Raw genomic sequence first — 25873 nt, 5'->3', positions numbered from 1 at the left:
CAGGTCCTGTCACTAGACTTTTCCAGACATTGTTTGACTTGCTAGACTCCTCCCGAAGTCCAACCAAGCAGCTTCTACTCAGACAAGTTAGTCCAAAGCCACCTGATCACAATTTCAAAGTATTGCTGATTTGGTTTTCTCTCTGAAGGACAGACATGATACAATCATCTTAATATATTTACTCATGAGTAAATGTATATATTATCTACCTACCTGTTCTTCCTTCAGCGATCACTTGTCTGGAAGATATTCCTCCACTAACAGTGGTAACAACTACTGAATAGAGTCCTCCAGGTTTTAAGGATTGGAAGTGGTACTTATCGGTATCCCTGGGAACCGTGTCATTTTTTATGACAACATTTTCATGAATGACCAACACTTGGTATGAATCTACATCTCCTTTTGGCCTTATCCAGTTGGTGAATAGACTGTTGGTTGTTCCTTGGTTTGCTACATTTAAGCTCATCACTTGTGCTGGAACTGGAAGATTAACATTATGGTTAATGAATAAAATTATGGTTTATATTTACATAAAAGTTCAAAATCATACCAGTAAATTCCATAAAGAGGTTCTTAAAAGTATGCTTAGTATCAATAAATTAATAAAATACAGGTAGCCCTCAACTTGCCACCACAATTGAACCCAAATTTTTTGTTGGTAAGTGAGACATTTGTTACATGAATTTTGTCCCATTTTATGGCCTTCCTTGCCACAGTTGTTAAGTGAATCATTACAATTTATTAACCACAGGGTTCTTATGTGAATCTAGCTTTCCCATTGCTTGTCTGAAGGACTCAAAAGTTGATTGCATGACCCCGGGACATTGCCACCATCATAAATAAGAGCTACAATGGTTGACAGTGTGAAAAATGTATCAGAGAGTGGAACATTTCACCTCCTTTTGCCAAGTATAGACAGATCTCTTTGGTTTATTAATACTGATTTATTAAAAAGGGCACTGGTTACAGCATTTATATTCCTTATAGGAATCTACATATACCAATGAAAATGTCATCTTGATGGAAGCCAACTTGTAAAATTTTCCAAAAATCAGATGGATACCATGATCTAATGAATATAGTCTACTTGCAGTTTACTTCAAAAGGCTTTTAATGAAATTTTTCGTTAAGAATTCTTAAATAAAAGTCACAGCATAAGAGGACAGAACTGCTTATGGGCAGAAACTAATTAAAGAAGCAGATGCAAGAATAAGTATATAGTTATTACAATGGAATATGTAAATACTGCCGTTTGCAGTAAACTAAACTTTACAATTTAATAATTAAAGAATGTGAAGACATGGGTGAGGAGTGAGGTGATTGTATTTGCATACAAAACCAGGGATTAAGGGTGTTTTTTTTTTAAAAAAGTGATGAAAATTTGCAAAAGGACCTCTTCAAAATGGAGGAATATGTAATGGCATGCAATCAGTGTAAACAAGCAAACCGTGATGTGCACTGGGGCAAAAAAATGTCGTAATGTTGCATATATGTGTTTATATCTTATTAGCAAAAAATGACCAAGACAGAGATATTGCAGTTGTGACAGTTCAAGGACAATATCAACATATCAAACAAATGTTATAAAAAAAACATATCCCATGTGCAAAACCAAGCTGCTAATATTGTAAAGCGTTTATATAGATCCCAGCTATTACAATTCTCGGAATACTAGATATAGAAAATAACTATTGGACAACTAGAAAATGTGCAAAACAAGGCAGGGAAAATAATTGGTTCTAAAGTAATTCTTCTCTAGGGAAATGTAACCATATTGGTATGCCTTTAGAGGCAAAAAAAGTGAGTAAGGTGACATGATAGATTTGATTTACTACCACAAGATGTACTGATAGCTGCTAACTGAATTGCTTTAAAGTGACAAATTCATAAAGCATCGACTTATCAGGGGCTACTTGTTGTGATGGCTAGACATTTATCTCCAGCATCAGAACCACTAGGCTGATAAACGTTATTGAAAGTGCTTTAGCTCCTGCTCTCCCTGTGAGCATCCTGCAAACGTCTGGTTGACTACAATGGGAGCAGAATGCTAGACAGGAATAGTCCTTATTTAGAGATTGCCTCATTTAGCAACTGTTCAGAGTTGCAAATGGTGATGGAAAAAGTTTATGACCAATTTCCACATTTACGAGATCTTTTCAGGTCTATAAAGCATAGACCAGGAAAATCGAAGTCAAAACATAAACACAATCATGGTTTCATTTAACCATCAAGTTGCTGGTCCCAGTTCTGGTCTATGAGCTATACATGGCTTTGGATCAAATCTAGCTCTTCATGATTTGTATATTCTGAGTAGACATAGTTTGTTTTATAGAAGGCATGAAGTTTGAAAAGCAACGACTAAGAAAACCATGCAAGGTAGTTAGTTTTTTTTTAAAAAAAAAACAGAACCAATAATATGTCGATAGTATGGTACCTGTATGACCGACAATTGAAGTCCAGTTACTCAAATCCCCACTTATGGTAGTCACATTAGCAGTGTACTTTCGTCCAGGAGACAGATTGGTGTAAGTGAACTCTTTGGCTTCCTTAGCCAGAGCCCTGTTAACGATTGTGAGGGACCGGTGTCCCAGTGAAACCACATAGTGATCCCAGTCAGACTGAGGGGTCGCCCACATGATTGTTAGAGATGATTCATTAGCATGCTTCACACGAAGCTGGAGAACTGGCTGTGTAGCTATGGGAGAAAAAGAAATACCCACACAATATTGAGGTTTTTGAAAAGGCGTTAGTGATGCTACTTTGACAAAAATTGTGAAAAAACACATTACAGATATGGTTAGTTGTAGTGCTATGGTTGAAAAAGACTTTATGTGTGTTGTCTACAAACTGAGCTATATTACTCATAAGTAAAAAGCACTTCTTTTCTATGTGAGCCTGGTTTCACAGCTTGTAATGCTAGTTTTTCCAACCCAATGTGTTATTTATTTTTTTACATTTTTCTGTTTGTGTCTGTAAACTACTGAGTTGGTGTTAGAAGAGGTATGCTTTAAGTGCTGAGCACAGTTCCATTCCATCTGCCACTGAGCTATATTATTTAGAATTTGACATTTAATGAGAGACTTCAAACTGAGGAAAAAGCTTGTGGGAGTTGTCTTTATTCTGATGAGACTATTGAACAAATTGAGCATTTATTCTTGAAACCACAGTGGCTTTGTTCCTACAAAAAGCTAAACCAATGGGGTAGGATAATTAGGATGTTGTGGAAACACCAATAAAAGTAAATGACCCCATTCAACTAATCCTAGAGAGGGGAAGGTAAATTAGCCCCCAAAAGACTTAGTTATGACTGCCCTAGTCAGCCATGCTGTGGAGATATATAACCAAGTGATCTATTTTTAAAACAAAACAAAAAAACAAAAACAAAAAGAAGAGAAAAGGAAAATGGCCAGTATCCATGATTTAACAATACATCCCCTAAAGTCTGATCAGTTGCAGTATGCAAGCTATGGAGAGCCAAGCCATTATAACAGGGAGCATCCACAGAGGCAATAAACAATCAGCTACAACTATATAATCAAAGACATGCATTTTTCCATTCATATAGAAAAGAGATAATGCACACAGAGATGGGCTTTGATCTCATGTTGAAATAGCATGTGGGAAAGACCTTGGGATATTGGATAAAGAGATGCTGCCAAGAAAATGGTCAGCAAGAGACAGCATAGCCAGCAACTGGATCATGGTGTCTGAAAAAAACACCCCTCCCCCCATTTTTGCCAATGAAAAACAGACAGAAGAGAGGATTGTACTTTCAAGCTTGCAGGATTCTGTGAGTCTGGCTTTGTGATTTCTGTCTAGTTGAGGCCACGAGGCCAACATTGATCATGCAAGTCTCAAAATACAATCGTCCCATTTCCCCCTTAAAAATGTGAGAAACTAGGGAGCATGTCTTCTGAACCTCTTGCCTTGTACACTATCCACTTGCAAACTATACTGGTTCTTATCTGACCATTCTCTTGGCAGTATCTCTTTGCCAAGTCTTTCCCATATTGTTACACATGGTTATAGAACCTCTCTTAATGAATGCAAAGATCCGCCTGTGCTAGGGTATCATGGAAACTTCCAGCACTCCTACTGCAAGAAGTACTCCTGTGCGTGTTGATATATTTAGTGTGGCAGTATAATTAGAAACAGTTATAAGGAGATACATCTATATTAGTGACTGGCTCAATAATGTATGATGAATTAAGTTTTCATGCGGTTAGATTTAAAGAAATCAATAAAACGTATGATCAAAATATGTCTATTTCCACTGCAACACTCCATTTTTTCAACACTGCAACACTCCATATTGTAGACCATAATAATCTGCACTTTATAATTACAAAAAGTATAATGTCAAAAAGTCGAAATGTGTGTAAAGTCTGAAGGATTAAAAGTGAGGGTGTAGCAGGAAAAACAATCAACACGAGGTATAAGATAAGGCAGGGTTTCTGACCCTGGTCTTCTTATACACCCTGCTATCTTTTGTTTTCCAGGCTACTCCCTTCCTTTTTGTAAAATTGGAGTTCTTAACTTTCTACCCGCAGCAATTGCTTATTTCAGTGTCAGCTGCCTTCCTTTAATCGACTTAAAGTAATAGGTCATAAGCATAAAAGTATAAAATATTTTATGTACCTCACAGTCCCTTCAAATACAAGTAGTATCTATATTCCATAATCTCATTTCAAAAAAACTCTCTTTTTAAATTTTCAACATTTCTGCTGGCTATAATATAAAAACACCAAACCCAAACAAATCATTTTCTCACCTGTTCTGCCTTTGCAGTGGGCTTTATTATGTAAGCCTCCACTTTCTACACTAACAACCACCTCATATTGTCTTCCAGGAACAAGTGCTAAATCCTTGATGATGTATTCTCTTTTATCTTTCTCCAGAGTAGTATTCAGCAGTAATGTAGAGCGGTCAAACAGTAAAATACGGTATTTGTCCCAATCTCCCGTGGGGGGAAGCCAATTTACTTTTAGACATCTCGACCAACCCATGCTGTCTACTTTCAATTCTGAAACTTTTTGGGGAGCTGAAACACAGAATGCAAAATGATAACAGATAAAAGGGAACTGGTTTATCATAGAATAAATAATTCTTCCTTAAATTGTTATTCTATTAGAATTCATTAATTCAGTAGCTTTCCTACTGCTACACATCTAATTGCTTTTGAAAATGTTTACAAAGTCCCAACTTGTGACTTAAAATCCTGTGCCTATATAATGCAAGATCTGCAACACATTGGCAGGATAGAATTACCACTTGAGAAGGAATTAGTAACCATTTTTTCAATCTACAATGCAGATTTCTTTCTGCCATATATTCTGGTTCTCCATTTGGGACTGGGAACGTAGCTAGGGAAGAGTAGCTGGGCATAGGATTTATAGTGAAAATTTTAAGCATTGTTTAATTTCAGCAATTTTCACCTTTAACTGTGCTCTATTCCACTTATAATATCATTATATTTTTATGGTGAAGGGTGAACAAATTATTACAGAGATAAGACTGTAAGCAGACATACAATAACTTTTAATAACAAATGAGGTTGTTGTATCTCAGGAATACTGCAATCTTTTACACACATTTAGTTAAAGATTTACTAATTAATATTTCCTTTTGAAATAAGTAGGACTAGTGTAACTGTAATCTAAATCCAACCCATTGTATTTTCTGCCCAGAGAACAACTGGCAACAAAAAAATCAAAATACTGGTCAGATTAGAAGGTGCTTAGAAAAATTAGAAACATACTTGTCCTTCCACGAGCTGTCACTTTGGTGAATAATTCACCACTGATTGCATTGACATTCACTTCATACAGACTTCCAGAAATTAGCTTGTCAAAATAAGTCTCTGTGGTTTGTGCTTGTAAAATTTTACTTTCTTTAAAAGATCCATGTTGAAATATGGTGACATTGTAGAAATCAAGGATCCCTGAAGGCCTCTTCCATGATACTTTCAGTGTATCCAGACTATCATCATTAGCTATCACCAGATCTAGGACTTTGGCTGGAGCTATTAAAAAAGAGTTTTAAAAATTAATTACCAAGCATCGTCTACTAAATACTTGCACCAGAGTTGTAGGCATGCATAAAACTCACTTTTCAAAATTTATCTGTGGTGGTTCAGTGATTTCCTGTGTAACTTCAGTTCCTGCTTGCAAATGGAAGGATTTCCTTCTGGACCCCACTGAACCATCTCACAATAGCATGGGTGGAGATCTAGCATGATCACAGTGAGGATGGACTATTATGGATTTCTTTGAATTGAATCTATTTACAATCAGTAAGCTTTTCACATTCTTACAGTTTTATATTAAAAATATTTTGAGCTGGAAATATTTTATTATCAATTCTGACAGAGTAATAAAGGGTATATAGTCTAGGCTCCATTGGCTTGACATCAATATAGTGCTTAGGATTAGATGTAGAGTTATATATTTTGAATAATTACATTGTGAATCATGGTAATAATTCATAAAATATCTCACTTAGTCCAATCACACTTATCACTTTTGAACATTGTAAACTTTGGACTTTATATTGCATATAAAATTGAATTTTGAATAAAATACTAATGTTAAATATTTAAGTGCTCTCAAAATTATCTGGCATTTTTATGAGTAGTTATAAGTTTTTAAACTGGAAATAGTAACATTGATGAAAATGACAAGATACACTTGAATTTCTACTTTTATATTTAAAAATGGCAAGTGCTGACTATATTATATTTATTTGCCCTCATCTGGTCACTGTCTCATGAAACTGAAACTCTGACAAATGCCTGTTGAGAGTTAAGAGCTCTTTAACTGGGATGAATGGGACAATCCTTATCCTTAGCATAACATATTCCAAATTAGAATAAAGTCATCTTATTTTGAAACTGTTCAAGATGTAAACCACTTTTTTCTATTAGTCATAGGCATTTCTTATGATACACCACATTCTATTGCAGTTAATTTTAAGGAATTTATATGAATAAACCTGTGTTTTAGTTTTGAAAAAGGTGCCTTATTTTACCCTTTAATTATGTATATTAATCAGGAAAAGATTTATAAAATCTTACCAGTTCTTACTAGTCTTACATTATAGTTCTCCATCCCCCGAGCCTTGGAAATAATTGTCAAATTATATAGACATCCCGGTATTAATCCTGAAAAATTGTATGACAAAATATCTTTCTCTAGATTCATCTGTTGAATTAGAATATCTTTCTCCAGCAAAACCAGCCTATATTGATCCACATGACCAGCTCCTGGCAACCATGAAATATGAAATGACTGCATCTCACTCAAGATCTTGATATTTTTGACTGGTGAAGGAACTGAAAAAAGGAAAGGGAGCAGCTTATATAAAGAATACTGCAAGAATCTGCCTTAAGTTTACCCTTTAAATCTACATTTTATTTAATAAAGTTAACTAGATTTCAGTAAAACATTTATTTATGTTCTGAAGAGACATCCAAAATTTTTAGATTAAAATGTATGCATCAAGAAATATACTAACTTCATTAATGAAACCTTACTTTTGCTCCAATCAAATTACATTTACTAACTATGATTTTCTAAACTTTTTGGATTTTTTGCATCACTTGATTTCATACTACTTGGGAAAAGAACAGCAGACATCGTCTGAATTATTTGGTCAAATATCAGTTCAGTTTTTTTCTTTTCATTTTGTTATTGCATCTGTCATTGATATGTGTTCTGGCATGTTTGTGACAGTAGAGAAATCCCTGCCATAGACTTTCTCTAATTTAGCATTCCAAAACCAAAACCGTTAGGCTCATCATTTACATTCAGGCCTAATAGAATTTCCAGCCATCTTGTTCAAAATTTAACTATGAATTCTGGTAATTGCAGATAATTCTGGTAATTCAATGGATATGACGTTTCATTCCTCCCCCCACCCCCATACTACAGTGTGGGTCACAGTTTATGTATAATTATGGAAAAAGCATTTGAATGTACAATATATTTATTGCTATAAATAATGTGAGAAAACTCACTTTAGCTACTATTTCTTAAATAACTAAATGCTAAATGGTGGATTTCTATTGATTTTCATTGTCTGCTATGTCCTCAGCAAACCAGAATGGTATGAACATATAAATTATATATTAGTTTCAATTAATAAGTTAATGTAATTTAAATTAAATCATATACTTGCACCCTGATGTATGAAGCAAGTACATAAGTCACTTTATTTACAAAATAATGTTGGCATGCATGCCTTGTCATTTGCCATCCCATAGACCCTACAAATGTCTATGGCTATTCACAAACCATTTCAACATTCTTTTATGTCTAAGGAATTCCCATTTGTTCTCTTTTCTTTGTGGGAATAGAAATTATGAGCATAAGTGAAATAAATTGGTGAATATAATATTGTTATCTCCAGCATTCTTACCAGTAGACCCACTGATGTCAACTGATGAGCTTTTTTTATTTCCAGCAACTGCTCTGATGGTGATGGTGTATTTATTGCCAGGGATGAGATTGGCAAATATCTGATCACTTCTAGAAATGCCTCCAGGAACTAGAATCTCTTCCACTTTTTTGATGCCATTAAGTAATTGTAGTTCATACCAATCCACTTTCCCTAAGGATGGGCTCCACCAAACCTGTAAAGTGGTGGTTGTAACTTTGTCTTTCTTAATTTCAAATCTTGCAGGGGGCAACACATCTATGAGTTCCCAACAAACAAAACAAGGCAAACAAGGTGAAAACCAAATTAGCAAAGCCTATAATTAGCAAATTAGCAAAGCAAAGCACATCAACTGTCTGAATACTTTTAATATGTAAGATAAATGTATGGACAGCTGTTATTCAAAATCTAAACTGATGTCAATCACATATCAAAATAATAGACCAGCAGGTATGAGATATTGGGAACTAGAAGAAGGAAGGTGTGACAAAGGCTAAATTGTCAGCCCAACAAAATTTAAAACCTGAAAAATTCTTATCTATAATACACATTTCTTTTTGTTTGTACATATATAGATCTAAATACAATTAAATTAATACTTTAATTAAAAACTGAGTTAAATGAAGAGAATTTTTCCTGCCTTCATTCTTTAGGAATGAATTAAGCTAGGATAGGAATTTAGGATAGGAATTAAGGATGGCACAAACAATACAATAATTATTCAATATATATATAATTATATATTCTATATAATACAAGGATGGGGTTATGCTTCAGCTAGGTTGCACAGTAAAAGGAAGAACCACAGTCCAGGAAAAGGAGGAAAAAGACATTATTTTGGGGGTGATTACAATATCAAAGCGACAAGACAATCTTAGCCTAATTAACATTCTGTGCTGTTACAGAAACTGCCAGGTGCTGCTTTGGTTAGTAACTAACCCGTATAAAACTTACGGTATTTAAATGCTTTCAGAAATATCTTAGTTGAAAAAGTATGTCTTAGAGGCAGCTATAATATGTGTTTTATTTCAAATCCACTTCCTTCCTCCCTAAACAAAGTAAGAACATTCAATGGCAAAATGCAGAGGTAGTGTTTCCAATATGTAATCCCACCAGCTATCTCTTACACTGCTTTTGTGTAGGAGGTTTTTTTAAAAAAATAAATAAAATAAATCAGCTCAGGGAACATCACAGTCCAGATTAAAACCCTTCAGAAAAATGCATGTGCTCCTCACTGGATGAGGCTAGCAAAATTCATCAAACAAGCAAGTTCATTCTCTAGCCTGCCAATCTGAGCTCATCCTTGTACTGTTTCTCCCATTATGTACTCTTTCTGGATATAACTTTTATCCTAGATTTATACTTACTAAAACAATGCAATGTGCCATAACTTGGTAGCTAAACCTTGCGGTGGAGCTGCTGCAATGCAAGACAGTAAGCCACAGACTGTCCTTGATAGTTTCTGTCTCTACAGTCAGCACAAGAGACCCCAAATTAGGGACACCATCAGTCTTGGGACTTTGGGCTTGTCATTGCTCTCAACTTAATCTATCGCACAAGGTTGTTGCTGGGGGGAAAGTGTTACACATACTCCCTTAGCTAAGTGAAAAGGATACAAATCAAATAAGTACATACATAATTTGGCAATTATTGGTGGCAAATATATATAGGACACATACCACACACACACACACACACACACACAACATACTATACACATACATACATACACATTTAGAGTTACAACCCCCGGTATGCCCAAATATGGGAGGAAGTTCACTGCTTCCACTCTCTGTTCATCAGCTCGTCACAAGAGACCATCCAGGCAGAAACCCAATATTTTTACTGTTGCCTTTGTTACATTTATGTTGTATTTGTGCTGATAAATAAATAAAGGGAGACTAGTATAGATCTATTTCAAGCTGATGAGAGCTAGCTGATGAGAGCTAAATAGCTTGAAATAGATCTATACTAGTCTCCCTTTATTTATTTATCAGTACAAATACAACATATATATATTATGTATGTATGTATGTATGTATGTATGTGTGTGTGTATATGTTGTGTGTGTGTGTGTGTATATATATATATAATATGTGTATATATATGTGTGTGTGGGTGTGTGTGTGTGTATATATATATATATATATATATATATATATATATATATATATATATTTAAAGTCACATATATATACTGTATGCAAACATACAACCCTCCCACATCAGTTGCTATATCATCATCATTATCATCATTATCATCTTTTTATTGTACTGTATCTTATAAGTTGTCTATAGCCATTAAGGCAATCAAGAGCATACAAACCGTATGCAGGAATGTGTAAGCGTGTATGAGTACATAGGCAGACATAAGGATAGATAAATTTGTTCTTCCTCTTCTAGATTTTTTCATTAGTTGCTAGATGATCGATAGCCTAAAATCAGATTAGTATTTTTTTTCCTGAACTAGTAACTTTTGAAGCTTCTCTCACAATTTTTTTTTTTTTTCCCTTTTAAATGGCATAACAACAATATTTAAAATTTGGACTGAATCTTGGTTTTGATAGAGAGATGTCCAACAGAGTTATCTCTCAATCATCTTTTCTCTCCCATAAGATATAAAGGTTTGTTAAAAAAACGTTCTTTTTTTGAAGAAGTCATGTATTTTTCAGTTTTGGTAAAAGTTGGATCAAAAGAAATAATCTTCTTCCAAACCTATCCTCAGCTTTCAGGAGGAGTGAGAGTTACAGCCTAAATAGCAGACCAACCACTTTAAGGGAGTGAGGAAATAAAATATTTTGAATTTTGGAACTTATAGGTGAAGAAAAATACTATGATAATCTCCTGGCTCTTAATATAAACAGATCTGCAAGTGACAAATTAGAGGTGGGATACAACTCCTAAAGCAAATTAAAAGATTGCGTGCGTAGAAGGCGAAGTTCAGAAATTCAGTCTTTATCTAATCTATCTAGCTCAGAACACACACTCAGTCCTTTGGACATCCGCTAGAACAAAGGAACAATGAGTTTGGGAAGTGCCTGGCCTGAAACTCTGGTCTGGAAGCAAACACTTAAAAACCATTTGCATTGTTGCAAACTTCTTGACTGGCAAGTGCCCAAAAGCGATATATCATGGATATCAAATATTTCTATAAAGATATTTTACAATTTGTTGCACATATTCTAACAAGAATAAGATGTATACAAAATGAGCTTGGTTAACTTTTATTTTTCACTTTTGTGCAATATTTTAAAGAAATCCACTATGCCTTCATGACATTACGCTTAGTTCAATTTTTATCTTGCATTTGGTATTGGTTCATTTAAACTTAATAATACAGAATTTATTTAGTATAGAATCTTTATCTTTCCATATAATTGACTTGAAAGAAAATATGTTGACTAAATGTGATTGTATATAGACAGTCAGATAACTTTGAATCTATTATATAGAGCTTAAATGAAATCTTTATTCTCATACAATTTTTATTTTTTTGGTCATGGTCAAAATTATAATAGAAGTGTATTAAACTAATTTCTAAAATTGCTACTAGATTGAAAAAGGGAAATTGAATTATTAATTTAGGTATAAATCATGTTGTAAATGTATTGTCAGGGAAAGTCGGAAATGAAAACTGTAACACACACAACACACTGTTCAGACTAGTGAAAGTTTCTATCTGTTCTGTTTTTTTTCTGCTGATGATCTACCTCTCCATCTTCTCTCTATCCCTAGTTGCCCTTCTCTCTCTCTCTCCCTCTCCCTCTCTCTCTCTCTCTCTCTCTCTCTCTCTCTTCATTAGAAAAGGAACAAAGAATTTCTGATATTAGATAAAGGATAGACGTTCTCTATGGATAGAGGCAGATATATTAACTTTAGTCAAATTAAAATCAGAACAAATCGTACCATTTGTACTTATATTTGCAGACATATATTCAATATTTATGTTATCAATCTATCTACAGATATACACAATGTTAATGCTTACATTATGAGCTTAATATGTAGATATATTGGTTTGTATAATATATAGATATACTAGATATATAAAAATTATCTTATAAAAACATTGTACAATTGTTTGTGCTCATTTTAAAATTAATAGAAATTATCATTGCAGACTTAAAATATATAGATTTAGGATCACTTATCCCTTTTTGCTACTCTACCACGGCTACATGAGCTTTATAAGTAATTTGGATTAAGTATCTTAGGCAAGGAGGCAATATCTTTTCAGAGTTATTTTAATATGCTATTAGAGTGAAATCAGATATACTTATGAACAACCATCATCAACATTCCCTGTGCAAATCCATAACCAGAGAGCCATTCCCCAACCTGATAATCCCCATCCAGGATGACCATCCTTGCTGGAGATGTTGGCAGTTCTAGCTAAATATATCTAGGGGGCAATAACTTGAAGAAAATTGATAAATACTGGCAAGAGTAATATAATTGGAAAGGTTCTCAAAGTAGACCCTGATGAAAGAAAATATGCTTAAAGTTAAAAGTTAACAGCTATAGCAATTAGCAACTTCTAATTTGTAAATAAGATAGAGATAAGGACTACACAGTTAACGTGTCATCTAGTTATACGAGATATTTGTGTTTAGAGATTTCAATCATATTGTTTCATTTCATTTACCTCTTGAAATCAGTGAGCAAACTAAGAATGGATGTTGTTTAAGGAACCTTTCACATTAATTTCAAGTTACATAATAATCTCTACAAATTCGGATTAGCATCAGGATGAAAATAGAACAGGAGAGGTCCTTCCTCATCTTCTATGTATCCCCAAATGATCAGCCAAGCTGTACCTGTTTGCAGGGTGACATTGCTAGTTTCTCCATCAGAGAGAGAAACAATCCTGAGCGAGTACAAAGTCCAGCTTCCAAGCCACTGAAGTTGCATTCATAGGAACCATTGTCCTTCTGGATGGCTTGGCAATCCCTGGATAAAACCTTGCTGGAGCTGCAGATTACGCTGAAATTACAGGAGTTGCCCGAACTGTTCCATCTGAGATAACCGACTGGCTGGAGACCTTCCATTCTGTCTGGTTGATGGTGCATTTGACTGGAGCAGCTAGACCACTCTAGAGAACAATCAAAAACAGCACAGGCCATTTAGGAATAAATGCTTCCTTTTTTATTTACCCTTACATATGAGAACGGGCAAATTCTAAGGTTGTTGCATTTTAACACAATCATTCTGAATATTTTTGAGGGAAGCTGTACTTTAATTCATCCAGAAAAACCCATAAAAACTAAAATTCAAACCATGGAATAGAACTGTCACTTCTTGGGTGTGTGAGCGTACACATGTGTATGCAGGCAAGTGTGAGTAACTTGTACATAGAAGCTGTAAAATACAACCCGACCTAAGAGTTGTTGCATCTTCCCAATCGCCCGGATTGAAGAAAAATCTCACATCTCACTTTAGGCTGCACGATGCTGCGGACCAAGGGAAGGTGGGCATGGGGCGGGGGAGTGGAATAGAAGACTTCCAAGGTCCCTTCGAACTCTTGTTATTCTCTGGGAGCCGTGGTCTTCGCGAATAATAACTTCAGTCATTACTCAGGCACTAGATTTTGAAAGGTTGTCTTCGCTGCTAAGAGTTTCGCCTGTTAAGTATGCTGATGCGCGGAGGGCAAGGTCATGGGAAGAGTTAGCGAGAGCTGATAGGAGAAGGAAGAGCCGGAGTGGGAGGAGGCAAGGGGGATGCGCGCCCTACCTGGCGAGCCCCCGCCCGGTCCCTCGCGAGTACCTGTCACCCACCTTGAGAAGGGCCAGCGCAAGAATCCACCAAGAGCCTCCCGCTCCGCATCTCAGCCTTGCCATCCGTTTGGATCTGCAAGGCTGGGGGCGAGGAACCTCCTTTTGCCCCGCCGGCGGCGACGGCTGGTGGCTTCCCCCGTGCCCGCGGGGTCGAGAGACGCAGCAGCCCACGGCGGCCCTCTAGTGGCCAGCTTGACTCTTGCAGGCTCTCCGGAGGCTCCGGGGAAGTTTCCCACCGGCCGGACGAGGACTGAACCCGCGGCGGATTGCAGGCGCGGCGTGGAAGCTGCCATTCTCACCCGGCCCTCGCCAGGCGCCTTGGACCTCCGCCGGGAAGCCTAGCTGCTCTCCCTCCGTCGTCCGCAGGCGGAAAGCTCTGCCTCCACTCCCAAACTTTCCCTTCCCCACCCTAGCTCTCCGTTGATCCCGGGGCGCTCTCCCTCGCTCTTACCTACCCTTCCTATCACCGCCCCCACTTTCCTCCTCCTCCTTCGCCCGCCGCAAGCAATTCCACCCCTCCCTTTTTCCTTCCTTCCTCCTTCCCTCCCTCGTCTGGACTTCTTTCCCAAGGCTATTTCTGACCCTGGATGGAAAGGAGGTGGTTTCCTTCAGGCGTTTCTCCTCCCCTCGGAATGTCCTAATGTAAACCTCTTGGTTTCACAGACTGGAGAAGTTACTCGGCTAAGCGGCGAAACCTTTCAACCGAAAAGAAAAAGAAGTTCAGTTGCCGTGTTTTAACTTTCAGACTCTTGGTTTCATACTTAACTCGGTTTTAGCCCAGTTTAACCATTTTGAACACATCCGGGGGGGGGGAGCAATAACTACTTTCACAATTTTGGAGACGCAGGGTTAGGCTAAAGTAAGGTGGAAGTTGATCAGATGCAAAACTTGGCTGTAAATATTTACTTCAGAGCTGAAATAATAGCCCCTTTCCCCAACAAAGCCTTGTAGCTTGTTTTTTTTTTTTTTTTTTAAAGAAGACAGGAATTGCAAATTTCCTTTTTGCTATCTTAGTGGAGTAAATCAGTAATCAGCCTAGAACAGTTACTTTTCTTCCTTACAATCAATATAGCCACTCCCATTTTGAATATCATATCAAGCAAAACCTTATGTTTAGCAATAATCTCTGGAAAAAGGGGAAAAAAATTAACCTGGAAAATGACCAATTTATTTTACTTTTTTCTTCCATGGCATCTGCATTTAAAGTGACCCTTTTGCTGCTCCAAGTATATTTTCACTAGAATATGAATATATGAGTATATAATTAAAAGCAATAAATGGGCTTGTTCTTGGAAAATGACATTAACTCTGAAAAAAAGAATATTTTTTTGTTTGTAAAAATAAAAAGAGAGAAGGAATCCCTGCAGTTTTTCACATTCTAACTTCTACTTTGAACTACCTCCTATTTCAGCTTATAAATAGGGAACTTCCAAGTGCTAGAATGGGGTGTCCAATTTTGGGGAATTCTGTAAGTCCACAACTCTTAAAAATGACAAGGTTGGATGGATCCCTATGCTAGAACAAGCTTCAGCAGCTCATAAAATCATTCAGAACAAAGTCTGTAGAGAACCCTTCTAATTATACAGCATTTATATAAATCCTTAAAAAGTGTATTCAAATGTTGTGAAATCACTCCTGATATATAATGTTTCCTTCAAATTTACAATTCCTCAATTTCATTTTTACAAAAATTAAAAAAACCCTAAACACATTTAAAATTAATTTACAGTAGCAAAATCTATTTTCCTGTGAGTTATCAGCAAGTCAAATCTCATCAAGGTTGCTTCAATAATTTTCCTCCTATTGTACCTAATTGCTTATTTTTAAGATACAGTCTCCAAATTTGAGTCATCCTTTTGAGGTTCTTTGCTTGAATTTTGATCACCCAAATATCCTTTGTCCATTAGTGTTCTTTAATACGGTATCAGGCTAACTTGGATAAAACTTATCTACAGAGAAGGTCTACAGGCTGGTATAAAGAGAAGAGCACTCACCATTTTCATACCATTCCCATAATTTTTATTTTACTATTTATTTTGAAACCTCTAAGGTAGCATTGGGGAGATTAGTCAGTTCAAAGAATTTGTAAGATGGATGATTGAGAGAATATAACTTAAGTAGGAATTAGTGTTAACAAGGCAAAGGTGAACAGGAGTCTTAGCCAATGAACTAAGACCTTCTGGGCTTTTGGAGAAAGTTACCCAGATTTTGGGTAACCAAGATATCAGACAACTGGAGAAAACTGGCAGCTGGGATGACAATGCGGTTGGGATGATACACTAAGTTGTAGTGATTGCTAGACTCTGATTATAATGGTAGCAAAACTAGTGGAAGTTTAGCCACTACCATTGGCTTCTAACATCTCTTTCACCTGGATCAGCCATGAAGACACTAATAAGGTCTCAGCCCACCTATTGGCAGTAGGTTGAATGTTGGGTCATTTAAGTATCTGGGAAATGGTCCCTAAGACAATGATGCAACACAGGACATGTTGTTATAAGGTTGCACTGATCACGGTAGTGAATAACTTCTGGATGGGGAAGTTATTGGGAGATGGCTAAGACTTCAAGGTACTACTTTCAATAGAGTTCAGTAGCATATCAACCTTCTGGAATAATCTCCCAAGTGCCTGTAGGAGTTAGATGCTCATTCATTTACTGTTCACAAACTTAAATCTGCCTCAATCATACAGAATTTCAAAATATAGTTTGATTCAAGGGTGCATGCCAGTTTGATTTAAAGGTGCGTCCTGGACTGATCATCTGTAAGCCCAGTGTTGATAATTAAGACAGACTCTCACTTGCCTTGGCAAGACCATTACAAAAGTACATTATTCTGAGTATAATTAGGGTTGAGGTTGTCTTCATTAAAGAAGAAGTTGGAGCTGCAAGACTAAACGTAAACTCACCTTTACCACCCCAAGAAATCAGTGAGTCAGAGTGTTTAATGAAGTAATTAAATTCACTAGCCAACCATTCAATCTATGCTCACCCCTCCCCGCATTTTCAACATATGGAAATTGTAAAATACTGTATTGTATGGAAATCCTCCAGAAACCTCAGAAAACCCTTGACTCTGTGAAGTCCTTCACAAGGCTATGAAGTATTTTTCAGCCACTTGATTTGGTATGCAGAATTGAAAGGGAGTTGTATTTTTGATTCCCAAATCTATTTCAATGGAATATTGAAATAGCCTAAACTTGCAGGTCTGTAGTGAATAATGTGATATTTGCTGTAAATGTAGCTGCTATTCATCATTTATTTGTGTGACTGATTTCCTTCTGGTGCCACAATTGCCTGTGTATTTTTTCCATCTGGTTCCTATCCTTTATCTAGTTATTTATCCACAATAAATATCATTCATTAAGGGTGGTTTTAAATAACTGAAATATGTAATGTTTACTAGATCATGGATGTCCCATACCAGGGCCTGGAGTCTGCAAAGGTGTAGATTAGGTGAAATGGGTTTCAACTCAACTCGATCAAGTGAATGGATTTGGACATTTGGGCCTTCTGGTGACAAGGTTTCTCCACCATTGGTCTTTGCTGAGGTGATACTGCCCTGGATGAATCCTTCTTGAACTCAAGGCTACTGCTGGAAGAGCAGGTGGCAGTCATAGCCAAGAGACCTCTGCATACTTAGATTGCACCTGTTGCTGGATTTTCCCTTGTATCTGGATTACTACAATGCACTGTGCATGGGGCTTCCTTGAATAGCTGTTGGAAGCTTCAATTAGTGAATAATGTGACTATGCAGGTAGTAAATGGCACTACGTATGTGTCAGATATGTGATACATATCACTGCTATGTGGGCTGCATTAGTTGCCATTGTGCTTCTGGGTGCAATTGAAAGTGCTGATTGTCATCTTTAAAGTTCTTAATGTCTTGGAACTGGTGTATCTAATGCTCTTCTTTTCCCATATCGTTCTATCAATCCAATACAGTCCAGCACTTTGGACATGTTACAGGTCCCATTAGCCAAGGGATGTCAGCTGGTGGGGATTAGGAGATGTGTCTTTAATGTCATAGTCCACCCGACTAGAACAATCGTCCTTTCAGAGATTAGAGTGACCCTGACCCTGTTGGCCTTTTATGAGCTGTTGTCAACTCCTAAATTTTGCATCGTGAGAGAAGGGGGAGAAGTGAATTCCATTCATACTTTTGGCTCAGATGACGCAGCAGGCTTTGGAGGGGTGCACCTCATTGGGGATGGATTTGTAGACATAGACTGAGGGGAGAGAGGAACAGGGGTAAAGTTCAAATATAATTCAAACAAAGCTTAGATCTGACTGCGAAAAGATCTTGCCAAAAATAAATGCTCCTAATAAATGACTAATTTTCTTTGAAGTTTAGACCGAGGTTCATGAATCAATTAGGGCATTTTTTTGAAATCTGACAGCTGTCGTGTAAAGGGTTGATTATGTTCCTGGATCTGGAGCCCTGAGTGTGTTTAGAGATCCTGTTTCTTGGCTATATTACCCCTCTGGCAGGTTGAGAACGGCATAGATGCACGGTGAGCAAATATATTTATTTTGCCCTTTTTAATGTTTATGTTTATGATATATGCCACCTAGAATCTCTCGTTGAGCTGGGCAGTTAAAAAAATTAATCAATTAATCATTCCTTCCAGGAATCATTCCAGGAGGACCCACTGGCCTCATTCTTTAGAGATGGATCCCATAGTTGCAAGATATTATATAGCTTTGGAAGCTGGATTCATCAATTTTTTGGATAAATCCAGAGGAAACATTGTGAGGGACAGTATTATGTTCCTCCAGAGCTGCAGGATGGGTAAGTCCATCTTGGTGAAACTTTATCCTATCTCATCACTCCTGGATTTCCCCACTCCTTCCTGAAGTAGTCTGTTGTCTTGATTCCCCTGCCCTCCTAAATACTTCACGAGTATCAGAACAGCTTTGTTGTTCTGCCAAAACAATCACTTTTTTCCTACTGAAGAAAATGAGTGAGGAAATGAGAATAGAAGGTGGAACCCTGGCTGGGGTACCATTTTTTTTCATTCTTCTATTGGCCAGCTGGATGAACCTTCTTCCCATTTCCTTTTCTACCAAAGTCAGGAGAACATTCCCACAAGTGGCAGGAAGTGCAAAGGTTAGTGAGATGAAATCATTGGCTGAGAGTAAGTGTCCATAGTGACACTCATTAGTAACAACACAGTCTGAAACACACTTATTCATGAATATTCAGAATTCTACACAATTCTGTTCAATTTGCTTCTGATCAAGTGTGAATGAGATTATATTATCGTGTTCTTCTTCAAGAAGTTTAACTGCAAAACATTATAAAAGTTAGAATTACAGTAGATTTATGATGCTGAGATAGTTATTTAATGGTTTGCAACTTCCAGGGCTGCTCTTTAATCCCATTTTTAAAAATACAATTTTCACTCCATTGATAATCGAGTTTAAAGATAAAATATAATTAAAAAACAATATGGCCATGGTTACATTTTTAGCAATCTTTTTTCATTCTAAAAATGCCATTATTCTTTGTCAATGGAAAGGCAATTCTGTAGCTAAAGATGAAGATCTATCTTAACCACCCTCTTAACTGATGTGAAAATGTCAAACGCCTATCATTAATTCTTTTATGGCAAGAGGGGAATTAGAGGATGGAATTAGAAAGATTGAAGCATGCAGAAGTACATAGCCTTCCACTCTACAAACACCACCAGCCCCATTCTGCTCTTTAGAGAGTTGTTGATAGTTGGGTAGTATACTGGTTTAATCACCAGTATCACCACCATCTACATTTTACTGGATTTTCAAATATAATTACCAATTCTATCTCTCTCTTTACAAGGAGAAAATGGGCATAGTTAGTTTTTCCTCATAATTTGAAACATCAAACAGTAAATTTGCAACCCAAAGTTGCTCTACAAGCAAATATTTTTAAAAATGCAAAGTATCTTTATAAGTGGGTTGGCTTGAATCAGGTATAACGATAGTATCAAAGTTTTCATTATGTGAAATGAAATGCTGTTCTTTGTTGCATTTAATACAGTCCAATATGTGTTCATAAATACGGAAAGCAAATTACTTCCTAAGAGTTGGATAGTGGAGATAGGGGTGGGAGGAGAAGTTGATGAAGAGAGGAAGAAAATATCATCTATCAGAAACCATAAGTGAAAGAGCAGCATAGTTTTATTTGTGGAAGGAGGAAAAGAAAAACATGTAATTTAATACATTTGAATATGCTGCACATCAGAACGTCAACACCCATGTCAGCTACTTCTCTCCAAAATCCATACATAAGTCTTGTCCTCCATTAACACCTGAGACTTCTATCTGTACTTTACTACAACCTTTCCCCCAAACAGTGCTAATAGGCTAATGCTGGATTCTAACACAGCAGAATTTGAGCAGTGGTAGACCAAGAATGAATTCTATCCCAAGCTTACTCAATTTCTGAGTAGTCATTTCTGGATTGCCAAATGGAGTACCTGTCATTGTTGTCTTACAACTCAAAGTAGTTCTAGTTTGATATTGATATCACACATGAGAAACCTGTGACCAAATCATGGCTGGGTAAATGAAATGAGCAATATAATTCAATTTACCTCAATACTTCTCTATGATCATTATTACTTTTCCTAGGGGCTATCAGTGATGGCTGTAAGCAAAATAAGAATTCAGACTAACAGCACACAATATTTGTGCATTTATTTATTTTATTTATGCATTAAAACAACTGCCAAATGATTCTAAAAGAACAGTACAAGACAAATTACAGAGGACGAAGCCACACTATTTTTCCTTACGTTTCCTAAAAAAAAAAGCCAAAGGTGTCCCAGTTTCTGCAGAGAGGGAGAGGCTACATAGGGGCAATTTAATTTAAGACAGCTACTCATCCAGTTCAGATTGCAAAGAGGGTCTCAGCTGAACCATTCACTAAACCCTTATGGAGACTCCAAATTCCCTCTGATTCATAGCCAGGATCAGCAGTTATTGGCTGATGCAGTAGACTCTGTCTTGTTTTCCATCAAGCTGCAAAGCAATTAGAAAGTGATCTGACCAGAGCAACCAAATCATATCTCAACTGCATTGAGACAAAAACAACAGATCTAATGTGTGGATCTAGATGCATCAAGTTTTCAACGATCTGAGACAGTTCCATGACCATGAACTCCTGAGATGTCCTAGATTCAATGTTTCTGGATTGCAGATTGAAGTCCTCAAGAACTATAAGCCTTGGGTCTAAATCACCAGCCTAGCAATTAAATCCAGCAGATCAGGGAGGAATGATGTTGAGCAGCAGGGAGGGATGATTGCATCTGTTCCCTAGAGCCCAACTTCTATCAGTCTTACATCCAGTTATCTATGGAAACTCCTAACAACTTGTGGATGATAACATGGTATTGCAATCAAGTAACATGTACATCAGTTATCAGACTCAATGAGCTATTTAGTCACAATCAGAACAATATTCTGGATTATGACTTTTTTTTCTTTTTTATTTCAAGATATAGTCAAGGAAAGGAAAGCTTTTCCAGTGAATAAATTATCTTACCTCTTTTGTAGTGCTAGAGAAATGATAGGTAGTTGTAGGAGTCCAGTTTTTTTCTGTCACTTCAAATAAATTCTGGTTAAGACTGAATTTTCCCATAGCCTTATAATTGCTTTCTGTAACATTTCTGATGGAAATCATCGTATTGCTACTGCCAAGAAAATTCTGTGGATTATGTGTTATAGGATTAAAGGGAAGGGATGTGTTTTTAGTGCTCTGAGCCAATGGTTCAGCATCTTGGAAATCTAGGAGGAATAAACGTATATAAAATCAGGGCTCAACATGCGTAGAAATAGCTTGACATATTAATCACATCTTAACTGTTAACATGAATAGTGTAAAATGGGTTGCAATTTTATTTTACAATAATAGCTGATTACATAGTCTTTTAACTGAGGAAAATGCTGTTTGAAAGTATAATTATATTTAGAGCTCAGTTGATAAGATGATATCCACATTACTCTTCGACGTTAGATTTCTAAAGGAATCCACAATGGCCATTTCTCTAGGTACATTCATGATTGTTACTAAAATATGCAATGTGTTTAACAACTCAGTCATATATTGACAATCCAAAGCAAAATTTCCACAGTCTGTGTATAGAAGAACCTGACTTAATCATTTCATATAATAAGCTAGTCAGCAAGGTCTGAGATCGACCCTGAATCACACAGCACTGTAGAATTCAGGAACTGTACTTGTCCAGTTCCAATTTAATGGCAACTTTCAGAAGTGGCTCTAAGCATGGGCAAATTCAAATCTTCCCTTGGGAAGACATTGAACAAGACATCAAATTGAGCTTAGTAATATGAGGTTTAAAAATGAACTTTCAGTATTTAAACTATATTTTCCCCATTCCCAGATTGTCTGTTTTGTATAAAAATAATTGGGACAGTAGTGTACTTTGGTGTGAAATTACCAAAGTATATTTAATTCACATTAATTCAGCAACACATATTTCTTAAATAATACATTCTTACTGCATTTAACATACTGAAGTTTTGTCCTGATTTATTCAATGCTTATGTCCATATAACCAAGTGGGCCAAAGAACATCCTATACACAGCCATTTTTGCTTCTTTCAAGAAACCCTCAATCCTCAACACAGATTTAATACTACATACTTCTTTTGACCAGCATTTGCATATATTAACATTTTTCCATCAATTTCTTATTTTTAGTAAAAATTCTATTACACACATTCAGAACTATTAACTTTTTACTATTAATTTTTCACTGATCTTTAGTAATTTGCTTTATTTCCTTGTGAGCTACCATAACCTTTGATATTTGAGACATTACTTTTTTGATGGATCTTGCAATGTATCCAAAATTGGCAACAAATCCTTTGGGTTTTCTGCCAACAACAAAGTAACATCTGCATAAAAAAGGACCCCAGCTACTCATGCATATTTGTATCCCCAACTACCTCCCTTGCCTTAACAAACTACCCTAACCGTATGCATTTCTATTACATTTATCCATAATTATGTTATCCAACAGTGCATCATTTGCTTAATTCCTTTCCTAACAATTAATTAAGGATTCCATTTATTCTCTTAACATGTTTTACTTCTGTCACATATTGATTTTATATTCAGCAACTATTCTTTATCTCCATATCTATAAAATGTTCTATGAGTCAAGTGTCTCACTGTTACTTATTTATCAATGATCAGCTAAAGATCAAAAGTCTGTTTGCCATAAAGTTGCTTTGCACTTCCCAGGTCTTGCTCATTGTCATCTCTTGTAATTTTTTTTGTTCAGAATTCTACTAAATCCTTCCAAGGCACACCTAACAAATGAATCTTTTTTGTTCAGTTTTAGCATTCAGTCTTCCAATTCTTTTTGGAAGGGGGGATAATAGTAGCATTCTTCTAATTTGAAGGCACATATGCAGTCCTCACACCATTTAAAAGAGGTATACAACCACAGGTAAATCATATCCTTGTTTTAATATATTGTTAGTTGCACCATCTACACTGTTAGAGCAACAATGTCTTATACATACATACATACATACATACATACATACATACATACATACATACGGAAAACATTATTGCTTTAACGTCTTTGTTGAATGGTAACATTTATAGCATTGTCTCAATTCTTGTCTGATATGATTAACATCTTTCCCATGAGCAATTCTAAAATACTCCTCCCCACATTCTCTAACTTGAGTTTCACCTCGGCATTTCATTTCTTTTATTTTAAATTCCATTTACTGTATTCTGCTGGAGGTTTATTACATTTCCATCAAAATTGTCTACAACTCTTCTGTGTTTTTTATTTTAATTATATTTGTGCTTTTAATTTACATTCTTTACAAATATCTTTTCCTTCATTATACATGCTATACAATATCTTTCTGTTATCCTTATGTTTTGCAGCAATCTCTCTCTCTCTCTCTTTTTTTTACCCTTTAGGTCTTTTGCATCAGCCAAGTATTATTTTTCATATGTTCAAATGTTTCAAATCAAATCAAATTTCAAATGTGTTTGGAATTGGAATTGGAATTGATTTTATTTGTAGGCCGCCCTTTTCCCTGAGGGGACTCAGGGCGGCTCACAGAAACCAGGGAGAGGGGAATACAATACAATACAATACTAAGACAGCAACACATAATAAAAATAATACGCAACATGCATACAACATTCGGGCGGGGTAATGGTCCTTATCCCCAGGCCTGACGGGCGAGCCAGTTCTTCAAGGCTGTGCGGAAGGCCTGGACGGTGGAGAGGGTACGAATCTCTACGGGGAGCTCGTTCCAAAGGGTCGGGGCCGCTACTGAGAAGGCCCTCCTCCTTGTGGTTGCCAGCCGACATTGGCTGGCCGATGGGATGCGGAGGAGGCCTAACCTATGAGATCTTATAGGCCGTAGGGAGGTAATTGGCAGAAGGCGGTCTCTCAAGTATCCAGATCCACTGCCATGTAGGGCTTTATGGGTGGTCAATAGCACCTTGAAGCGCATCCGGAGATCGACAGGTAGCCAGCGCAGCTCGCGGAGGATAGGTGTAATGCGGGTGAATCGGGGTGCACCCGCAATCACTCGCGCGGCTGCGTTCTGCACTAGCTGAAGTCGCCGGATGCTCTTCAAGGGCAGCCCCATGTAGAGCACATTGCAGTATTCCAGCCTAGAAATCACGAGGGCCCGAGTGACTGTTGTGAGGGCCTCCCGGTTCAGGTAGGGTCGCAACTGGCGCACCAGGCGTACCTGGGCGAATGCCCCCAAATATTACCTTAACTCCATGCCCTTCTATAGCATTCTGTAACATGCAGTTTTTACATATATTTTTTCTACTGAGAAATTAAGCTAGCCTTTTCATGTAGCACTTTATATTTTCTCTCTGTCCATCAATTCTACTTTCATCCCTGTTTCTTTCATTTCTTCCCTTGTCTTCCTTGTTTATCTTTTCCCAAGATCCTCCCTGGACATGATGAGAAGTGGTATGTCCCACATGGACTCGTTCTCTGACTTCTCTATCAGGATTCCCATCCAGACTGTTTCCATACTGATTCATTTTTGGGTTTCCAAATGGCTCCGTCACTTGTTCTATATTCTCTTGTTCTCTCACAGTTACAGAATAATTCTTCTTTCCCCACCTCCACTTCCAATTGCATGGATTCAGAATATCCCATAGTTTTCTGCAAAACCTATTTCTGATTATTTTATTATTGCGATCCATTACAGTATGATATGTAACTATCACAAATATGTGAATTCTTACTTTTATATGCAGACACAAGTTAGACTGCACTAATTCACTATTTTTGAAACTTTTCAGTCCTTATTTTTAAAATTGAAATGTACACCTTCACTTTCTTATATACTATTTAATTCTTCTGTAGAAGATCAGGCTATCTTCATTCATACCTATTTCATCGTTCCTCTTTCTCTTGGTTTCATAGATCCATTTCTCTTTTATTTACTTAAAAATAAATATTTAATAAAATAAAGTAAATCAATTCTATTTATGATTTCATGCTTTTTAGCATTTATTTCTTTTACATTTCAAGATGCAATCTTTCATATGCCATGGTGATCACTAGAGTCTATATAGATACTAATCTCTGCTGCAAATCATGACTTTGCTTAATACTAGGATTGATAAAATAGAGATTACCTTACAAAGGAATA

General features: G+C 36.6%; 1 protein-coding gene across 1 annotated transcript in view; it reads right to left on the bottom strand.

Annotated features, from left to right (window-relative positions):
- The window catches only part of PTPRB (protein tyrosine phosphatase receptor type B), a 79214-nt gene that overhangs the window by 40683 nt on the left and 12658 nt on the right, over positions 1–25873 (bottom strand). The window contains 10 exon segments of the mRNA XM_032221327.1: positions 214–480; positions 2435–2695; positions 4772–5041; positions 5759–6022; positions 7073–7330; positions 8416–8691; positions 13251–13316; positions 13319–13456; positions 13459–13525; positions 21735–21976. Coding sequence (XP_032077218.1) covers positions 214–480; positions 2435–2695; positions 4772–5041; positions 5759–6022; positions 7073–7330; positions 8416–8691; positions 13251–13316; positions 13319–13456; positions 13459–13525; positions 21735–21976 — 2109 coding nt within the window.

This window comes from Thamnophis elegans, chromosome 7 (assembly GCF_009769535.1).
Source record: "Thamnophis elegans isolate rThaEle1 chromosome 7, rThaEle1.pri, whole genome shotgun sequence".
Classification (NCBI taxonomy): domain Eukaryota; kingdom Metazoa; phylum Chordata; class Lepidosauria; order Squamata; family Colubridae; genus Thamnophis; species Thamnophis elegans.
The sequence above is the reverse complement of the archived record's forward strand: the minus strand, read 5'-3'. Positions and strand labels throughout refer to the sequence as shown.